At 42.4% G+C, this 10,180-nt stretch overlaps 1 protein-coding gene across 1 annotated transcript; it reads right to left on the bottom strand.

Annotated features, from left to right (window-relative positions):
- Positions 1-420: 420 nt before the first annotated feature.
- On the bottom strand, positions 421-3,841 carry LOC135553346 (troponin I, fast skeletal muscle-like; the record flags this gene model as incomplete). Its single annotated transcript, XM_064985500.1, has 5 exons — positions 421-610; positions 1,865-2,041; positions 2,877-2,966; positions 3,285-3,413; positions 3,803-3,841. Coding segments are annotated over 5 exons (522 nt in total), but the record flags the coding sequence as incomplete, so codon positions are not given.
- Positions 3,842-10,180: the final 6,339 nt, after the last annotated feature.

Here is a 10,180-nt window from a genome sequence, read left to right as displayed (position 1 = left end):
TGTGTAAGTCTATGGAAGGGGGTGAGAACCGTGAGCCTCCGAGGTTTTGTATTGAAGTCAATGTACCCAGAGGAGGATGGAAGCTAGCTGTCCTCCGGCTACACCATGGTGCTACCCTACAGAGTGCTGCTGAGGCTACTGTAGAACTACAATGCAAACAATGTGTTTTAATCAATTATTTGGTGACGTGAATATATTTAGTATAGTTTTATCTACAAAGGATAACATTTTTAATGTTTCGCTATTTTTATTTTTATGAAAAAGACAGAGGAGGATGGTCCTTCACTTCCTCCTCTAGGGAGCCTCCACTGACTCACAGTCACGCATGCTTACATTTTACAATTTGTCCATTTCCCCCATTATAAAAAAATAAATAACAAAATATTGAAATATTTTATTTTATTAGACAGAGTAGTGTAAATAGGAATGAAAGGAGGAGAATGTAGATTAAAATGGAGGATGTTATCAGATGAGACATATGAACACAAATACAGACATTGGGGTACTTGTTAAAGGGTCTTCATTAAGAGTCGGACTCAAACATCTTCTTTCTACCGTCCATGCCAGCCTTGTCCTCTATGTTCTTACGCCAGTCAGCTGCATCTTTCACCTGTGGAGGGAGAGGAGAAGAAAAGGAGAGGAAGAGGAGAGGGAGAGGAGAGGAGAGGAGAGGAGAGGAGAGGAGAGGAGAGGAGAGGAGAGGAGAGGGAAAGGGAGAGGAGAGGAGAGGAAAGGAGAGGAGAGGAGAGGAGTTTGGATTGGATGAGATGAGTTATATTGGATGAGATGAGTTTGGATTGGATGAGATGAGTTTGGATTGGATGAGATGAGTTTGGATTAGAGAGGAGAGGAGAGGAGTTTGGATTGGATGAGATGAGTTTGGATTGGATGAGATGAGTTTGGATTGGATGAGATGAGTTTGGATTGGATGAGATGAGTTTGGATTGGATGAGATGAGTTTGGATTGGATGAGGTTATAAGGTGGTTTATGAACCCTGATATTCACATTGTGTAAGGCAGTCAGTCAGTCTATCTAGCATGGGGCCTCTTGGACACATTGTGTAAGGCAGTCAGTCAGTCTATCTAGCATGGGGCCTCTTGGACACATTGTGTAAGGCAGTCAGTCAGTCTATCTAGCATGGGGCCTCTTGGACACATTGTGTAAGTGTAAGGCAGTCAGTCATCTAGTCCTCTTGGACACATTGTGTAAGGCAGTCAGTCAGTCTATCTAGCATCTAGCATGGGGCCTCTTGGACACATTGTGTAAGGCAGTCAGTCAGTCTATCTAGCATGGGGCCTCTTGGACACATTGTGTAAGGCAGTCAGTCAGTCTATCTAGCATGGGGCCTCTTGGACACATTGTGTAAGGCAGTCAGTCAGTCTATCTAGCATGGGGCCTCTTGGACACATTGTGTAAGGCAGTCAGTCAGTCTATCTAGCATGGGGCCTCTTGGACACATTGTGTAAGGCAGTCAGTCAGTCTATCTAGCATGGGGCCTCTTGGACACATTGTCAGTCTATCTAGCATGGGGCACACATTGTCAGTCAGTCTATCTAGCATGGGGCCTCTTGGACACATTGTGTAAGGCAGTCAGTCAGTCTATCTAGCATGGGGCCTCTTGGACACATTGTGTAAGGCAGTCAGTCAGTCTATCTAGCATGGGGCCTCTTGGACACATTGTGTAAGGCAGTCAGTCAGTCTATCTAGCATGGGGCCTCTTGGACACATTCTGTAAGGCAGTCAGTCAGTCTATCTAGCATGGGGCCTCTTGGACACATTCTGTAAGGCAGTCAGTCAGTCTATCTAGCATGGGGCCTCTTGGACACACTCCAACCCTACTCAGTAACACAGAAGTAACCCTACCTCCTCCTTGACCTCCTTCTTGACTTGCTTCAGGTTGGACCTCAGATCCAGGGACACCTTGTGTTTGGAGCCCAGCAGAGCCTGGAGCATAGCATCAGCAGACATGCGGACTTTCTTCAGGACGGGCTTCCTGAACTTGCCCTTCAGGTCTTGTAGTTTTATCTTCAGATCCTCAATCTGAAAAGAGAGAGTTAGAGTGAGAGTGAGAGAGAGCGAGAGAGAGAGAGAGCGAGAGAGAGCGCGAGAGAGAGCGAGAGAGAGAGAGAGCGAGAGAGAGCGCGAGAGAGAGCGAGAGAGAGAGAGAGCGAGAGAGTGAGAGAGAGAGAGAGAGAGAGAGAGAGAGAGAGAGAGAGAGAGAGAGAGAGAGAGAGAGAGAGAGAGAGAGCATGCTCGTCAGTGAAATTCCCCCTTGTTGGAGGAAATTATAGTTGAAATGATTAATTATGTATACATTTCTATTAGAACCATTAAGATTTAATACTATTATGTTATGGTATGAAATGTATGGGTTTTTGGTTAAAGGAGGACTGAAATTGTAGGTAAAACGAATGAATTGTCTGTACCTTGTGGGTTTAAGGGAGAAGGAGGCTATATCTTTTCTGAAAGATAAGAATGTTCTTTGATGTTCTATTAGTGGAGGAGAGTGTCTTTTAGACAGATTGGAATGTTTGCTTTATGAGGTGAGTAGGAGACAATCTCCAGACCTGAAGACTATTGTGTGGATCGGAGAGAGTGTGAGAACTGATGACGTCATTTTTATCTTCCCTTTAAAATTTAATGTTCTTTGTATTTTGGGTCAGTACTCATCAAGAATAAATGCCGAACTTGTTTTTAAGACTGGTCTTGATCTATTTCATGCAAAAATGATAAACTTACAACTTATTATAAAATATATAGAGTGTGAATTTGGTTTTGGCTACAAAACATATAGGAATTTAGAATTCCTCTAACATCCCTTTATACTGAAAAAATGACCATCTATCCAGGAATACATTTGAAAATGTAAATGTACCTCCTTATCGGACTTGGCTACTTTGCTTTGCGTGTCATATCTCTGCTCATCCACTGCATCAATCTGCTGGTGGAGCTTCTTGCACAGATCCTAGAGAGAGAGCGAGAGAGAGCGAGAGAGAGAGAGAGAGAGAGAGAGAGAGAGAGAGAGAGAGAGAGAGAGAGAGAGAGAGAAAGAGCGAGAGCGTGAGATAATGTAAGAGAGTACATTTAAAGATAATAGATGTTTGTGAAATTATATATAATATGTAACTGAATATCCTGGAAAGCTACAATCCAGCTTGATTTGGTTCCACCCTTACTTTAACGCCCCTGATGGAGCTCGTCAGCTGTTATAGTGGGTCTGGAGCAAAACCCTGCACACACAGTAGCTCTCCATAGGTTGGTCAACAGCTACCTCTCTTCATACCTGGAGTTCCTGCAGGGATTCAGGGACGGAGAGGGAGGGGACATTCTCATCCATGTAGCTGTTTTTGTCCTCCTCTGCCTGGATGGCCTCAGCCTCTATGAACCCCTGGGCAATCTGGAGCATCAAGCTCTGGGGGTAATAACACAGGGGGAAGTGGTTAGTGTACCCAGACACAATGGTTAGCCAGTTGATCAGAAATGCAGTTGTTTACATGGACATTTTGTCAATAATTTGACTATATGGATTAAAGTTGGGCTTAGTCTACATCCCTGTCACACTCCCCAGAGGAAAACATATATTTATTTTATTTATGTATTTATGTTTCATTTATGTATTTATGTTTCATTTATGTATTTATGTTTTGAAATCTTGAATTCAGATTTTTTTAAATTTGATAATTGATATATAAAATCTAGAATCCTTAAAAAAAAACTAAATGTTAATGTGGACTCAGTCCTTTCGACGTCTCTAAGCGGGTTATTATGCTGTGTTGTTGTGCGTCTAGGCCTCCTCCTTACCTTCAGATGTTGCCTGCGACTCGACGACATCTTTTTACTTCAGAGAAGATTAGATGGGGGGGGACATGGGGGGGGCATGGGGGGGAACATGGGGGAAGAATGGGGGGGTAACATGGGGGAGGACATGGGGGACATGGGGGGAAGATATCTCAATCAAAATGAACATGGGGGGTAATTGTATGGAGGGGACATGGGGGGTTGATATCATGGGGGGGCGTGGGGGGATATGGGGGGGGGAACATGAGTTGAGATACACAGCTGTAAGAACTTGGAATGAAAACCACAGATTATACAGTTGATGTATTGAATGCTCCTGAAGACCACCAACAGTAGACATGTATAACATATGGAATTCTAGATTCTTAGAAGATATCTCAATCAAAATGAACATGTTGAGAGAGCTGTCTCTACATTATAAAGTACAGGCCTCAAACAGAATCAGTACGTACTCTGACATCTTGGCCAGTGGTTGATATCACTTCCTTTTGAAGAGAGATAGTTATGGCATTTAATTCAGTGTACCATTATAGTCCACCCTTTGTGGAAATAATTCATTTTAACACACAACCCTCAGCGTTAGAGGGGCACATCACATCTCTACATTATAAAGTACAGGCCTCAGGGTTAGAGGGGCACATCACATCTCTACATTATAAAGTACAGGCCTCAGGGTTAGAGGGGCACAACACATCTCTACATTATAAAGTACAGGCCTCAGGGTTAGAGGGGCACATCACATCTCTACATTATAAAGTACAGGCCTCAGGGTTAGAGGGGCACAACACATCTCTACATTATAAAGTACAGGCCTCAGGGTTAGAGGGGCACATCACATCTCTACATTATAAAGTACAGGCCTCAGGGTTAGAGGGGCACAACACATCTCTACATTATAAAGTACAGGCCTCAGGGTTAGAGGGGCACATCACATCTCTACATTATAAAGTACAGGCCTCAGGGTTAGAGGGGCACATCACATTATAAAGTACAGGCCTCAGGGTACATTATAAAGTACAGGCCTCAGGGTTAGAGGGGCACAACACATCTCTACATTATAAAGTACAGGCCTCAGGGTTAGAGGGGCACATCACATCTCTACATTATAAAGTACAGGCCTCAGGGTTAGAGGGGCACAACACATCTCTACATTATAAAGTACAGGCCTCAGGGTTAGAGGGGCACAACACATCTCTACATTATAAAGTACAGGCCTCAGGGTTAGAGGGGCACATCTCTACATTTAGACAGGGTGTGGTAAGGCAGTTGTCTTGTATCATGGGTCTATTTGTGTGTTCCTGTGTGGTGGTGGTGAGGGGGGTAGCTGACGAACACCCGAAACCACAACAGCTGAGAACTCCCTCCCTGCCTGCCTCCTTTGGACTTTCCTTAAAGTGTCCCAAGACAGGGTGCAGCAAAGTGGTCAACACACGTCCCCCAAAAATACCTGTCTGGGCTGCTGGCTCTGTCTGACAGACATAGACCATGTCGTCTGGACACTTGGTGTACTGGCTGGTTTGTCTTCTATCTTTTAAATGTTTGACTTAGAAAGTGTTTCTGACATATCTGAGTGAACAACTACTTTGTCTGCCACTTCAAAAATGTCTAAAAAATATACATACAGGTTTAGAGTGATAAAGAAAATCTGTCTTCAATGACTCAATCAACAGTCTGTTTGACGAGATGAATACCAGGAAGTCTCAAAACTATGTTCAAATGAAGAGTGTAAATAAGATCATGCCATTCATTAAATCAATAACTCCACACCAATATTCAGTTTAACAGTGAAACTATAAGAATAACATCTTGGCTATTTCTCCTAAAACATCTACCTATCTTGTGAAGTCAGAGTTAGAGAATCATTTTAACCATATTATTTAAATAATAATAATAATTAAAACCGCCTTAAAACACAAAGCGCTCTTCCACAGTAACAGATCTGTCTCCCGTGAGATGGATGGACGCCATGTTAATTCACACATGCCAGTTGACTGTTAGGACAGCCAACCTACTAGTCAGCATCCTGATCCCAAGTGTTGAAAAAACAACCCTCTGTCAAAGTAGACAAGGCACAGCATCTTCTTCTTCTACTATAAAACAACCCTCTGTCAAAGTAGACAAGGCACAGCATCTTCTTCTTCTACTATAAAACAACCCTCTGTCAAAGTAGACAAGGCACAGCATCTTCTTCTTCTACTATAAAACAACCCTCTGTCAAAGTAGACAAGGCACAGCATCTTCTTCTTCTACTATAAAACAACCCTCTGTCAAAGTAGACAAGGCACAGCATCTTCTTCTTCTACTATAAAACAACCCTCTGTCAAAGTAGACAAGGCACAAGCATCTTCTTCTTCTACTATAAAACAACCCTCTGTCAAAGTAGACAAGGCACAGCATCTTCTTCTTCTACTATAAAACAACCCTCTGTCAAAGTAGACAAGGCACAGCATCTTCTTCTTCTACTATAAAACAACCCTCTGTCAAAGTAGACAAGGCACAGCATCTTCTTCTTCTACTATAAAACAACCCTCTGTCAAAGTAGACAAGGCACAGCATCTTCTTCTTCTACTATAAAACAACCCTCTGTCAAAGTAGACAAGGCACAGCATCTTCTTCTTCTACTATAAAACAACCCTCTGTCAAAGTAGACAAGGCACAGCATCTTCTTCTTCTACTATAAAACAACCCTCTGTCAAAGTAGACAAGGCACAGCATCTTCTTCTTCTACTATAAAACAACCCTCTGTCAAAGTAGACAAGGCACAGCATCTTCTTCTTCTACTATAAAACAACCCTCTGTCAAAGTAGACAAGGCACAGCATCTTCTTCTTCTACTATAAAACAACCCTCTGTCAAAGTAGACAAGGCACAGCATCTTCTTCTTCTACTATAAAACAACCCTCTGTCAAAGTAGACAAGGCACAGCATCTTCTTCTTCTACTATAAAACAACCCTCTGTCAAAGTAGACAAGGTACAGCATCTTCTTCTTCTACTATAAAACAACCCTCTGTCAAAGTAGACAAGGCACAGCATCTTCTTCTTCTACTATAAAACAACCCTCTGTCAAAGTAGACAAGGCACAGCATCTTCTTCTTCTACTATAAAACAACCCTCTGTCAAAGTAGACAAGGCACAGCATCTTCTTCTTCTACTATAAAACAACCCTCTGTCAAAGTAGACAAGGCACAGCATCTTCTTCTTCTACTATAAAACAACCCTCTGTCAAAGTAGACAAGGCACAGCATCTTCTTCTTCTACTATAAAACAACCCTCTGTCAAAGTAGACAAGGCACAGCACCTTCTTCTTCTACTATAAAACAACCCTCTGTCAAAGTAGACAAGGCACAGCATCTTCTTCTTCTACTATAAACACCAAGCTGTTTCTTTTAGTATTTTATATGTAAATTATTGTAAATTAATACCACTTACACGTTTTTTCAGTGAGTAATATCTATTTACGTTGTGTGATAATTACAGTCAGCTAATAGAAAAATGCCAGACTATAAATCACAGTGACACTGAATCTCTACTGAATGCAGAGTTGAAACCGAGAGAGGACAGGAGATAGAAGATAGGAATGGGAGGAATCTCACCTAGAAGGAAGAGCGTTGCAAGATGGAGGGATGAGTGACTGAGATTGTCAAGCCAGGGAGGAGAAATATGAAGAAGGGTATATATAGGCACAGTTCTGGGACCAGCTGTCTGTTTAACCCTAAAAGCACCAACAGGGGGGGTCAATTTTGACCTCAAGGGCACAAAAAAACGTCATCATTTTGTCCTTCTGAAGTTTTAGGTCAAGCAACTAAATCACAGACAAAAATATTAATATGGTGGAATGAAAAAAAGTATATCTCTTTAGTTAGACGGAGACTTAGGGAGCAACCAGATGAAATCAGAGATAGACAGAGAGGCAGGGATCAACCAGATGAAATCAGAGATAGACAGAGAGGCAGGGAGAAATCAGATGAAATCAGAGATAGACAGAGAGGCAGGGATCAACCAGATGAAATCAGAGATAGACAGAGAGGCAGGGATCAACCAGATGAAATCAGAGATAGACAGAGAGGCAGGGATCAACCAGATGAAATCAGAGATAGACAGAGAGGTAGGGATCAACCAGATGAAATCAGAGATAGACAGAGAGGTAGGGAGAAATCAGATGAAATCAGAGATAGACAGAGAGGTAGGGAGTACCAGATGAAATCGGAGATAGACAGAGAGGTAGGGATCAGCCAGATGAAATCAGAGATAGACAGAGAGGCAGGGAGAAAATAGGTGAAATCAGAGATAGACAGAGAGGTAGGGAGAAACCAGATGAAATCAGAGATAGACAGAGAGGTAGGGAGAAAATAGGTGAAATCAGAGATAGACAGGGAGGCAGGGAGAAATCAGATGAAATCAGAGATAGACGAAGAGGCAGGGAGAAAATAGGTGAAATCAGAGATAGACAGAGAGGTAGGGAGAAACCAGATGAAATCAGAGATAGACAGAGAGGTAGGGAGAAATCAGATGAAATCAGAGATAGACAGAGAGGCAGGGAGAAATCAGATGAAATCAGAGATAGACAGAGGTAGGGAGCAAACAGATGAAATCAGAGATAAACAGAGAGGTAGGAAGCAACCAGATGAAATCAGAGATAAACAGAGAGGTAGGAAGCAACCAGATGAAATCAGAGATAGACAGAGAGGTAGGGAGAAATCAGATGAAATCAGAGATAGACAGAGAGGCAGGGAGAAATCAGATGAAATCAGAGATAGACAGAGAGGCTGGGAGAAATCAGATGAAATCAGAGATAGACAGAGAGGTAGGGAGAAACCAGATGAAATCAGAGATAGACAGAGAGGTAGGGAGAAATCAGATGAAATCAGAGATAGACAGAGAGGCAGGGAGAAATCAGATGAAATCAGAGATGGACAGAGAGGTAGGGAGAAACAGATGAAATCAGAGATAGACAGAGAGGTAGGGAGAAATCAGATGAAATCAGAGATATACAGAGAGGTAGGGAGAAAATAGGTGAAATCAGAGATAGACAGAGAGGTAGGGAGAAATCAGATGAAATCAGAGATAGACAGAGAGGCAGGGAGAAAATAGGTGAAATCAGAGATAGACAGAGAGGTAGGGAGTATCAGATGAAATCAGAGATAGACAGAGAGGCAGGGAGAAATCAGATGAAATCAGAGATAGACAGAGAGGTAGGGAGTACCAGATGAAATCAGAGATAGACAGAGAGGTAGGGAGAAACCAGATGAAATCAGAGATAGACAGAGAGGTAGGGAGAAATCAGATGAAATCAGAGATAGACAGAGAGGCAGGGAGAAATCAGATGAAATCAGAGATAGACAGAGGTAGGGAGCAAACAGATGAAATCAGAGATAAACAGAGAGGTAGGAAGCAACCAGATGAAATCAGAGATAAACAGAGAGGTAGGAAGCAACCAGATGAAATCAGAGATAGACAGAGAGATCGGGAGTACCAGATGAAATCAGAGATAGACAGAGAGGTAGGGAGAAATCAGATGAAATCAGAGATAGACAGAGAGGCAGGGAGAAATCAGATGAAATCAGAGATAGACAGAGAGGCTGGGAGAAATCAGATGAAATCAGAGATAGACAGAGAGGCAGGGAGAAATCAGATGAAATCAGAGATAGACAGAGAGGTAGGGAGAAACAGATGAAATCAGAGATAGACAGAGAGGTAGGGAGAAATCAGATGAAATCAGAGATATACAGAGAGGTAGGGAGAAAATAGGTGAAATCAGAGATAGACAGAGAGGTAGGGAGAAATCAGATGAAATCAGAGATAGACAGAGATCGGGAGTACCAGATGAAATCAGAGATAGACAGAGAGGTAGGGAGAAATCAGATGAAATCAGAGATAGACAGAGAGGTAGGGAGAAATCAGATGAAATCAGAGATAGACAGAGAGGCAGGGAGTAATCAGATGAAATCAGAGATAGACAGAGAGGCTGGGAGAAATCAGATGAAATCAGAGATAGACAGAGAGGTAGGGAGAAACCAGATGAAATCAGAGATAGACAGAGATCGGGAGTACCAGATGAAATCAGAGATAGACAGAGAGGTAGGGAGAAATCAGATGAAATCAGAGATAGACAGAGAGGCAGGGAGTAATCAGATGAAATCAGAGATAGACAGAGAGGCAGTGAGAAATCAGATGAAATCAGAGATAGACAGAGAGGCAGGGAGAAATCAGATGAAATCAGAGATAGACAGAGAGGTAGGGAGAAATCAGATGAAATCAGAGATAGACAGAGTCATAGGGAGAAACCAGATGAAATCAGAGATAGACAGAGAGGTAGGGAGAAATCAGATGAAATCAGAGATAGACAAAGAGGTAGGAAGCAACCAGATGAAATCAGAGATA

This window comes from Oncorhynchus masou, chromosome 2 (assembly GCF_036934945.1).
Source record: "Oncorhynchus masou masou isolate Uvic2021 chromosome 2, UVic_Omas_1.1, whole genome shotgun sequence".
NCBI classification, from domain to species: domain Eukaryota; kingdom Metazoa; phylum Chordata; class Actinopteri; order Salmoniformes; family Salmonidae; genus Oncorhynchus; species Oncorhynchus masou.
The sequence above is the reverse complement of the archived record's forward strand: the minus strand, read 5'-3'. Positions and strand labels throughout refer to the sequence as shown.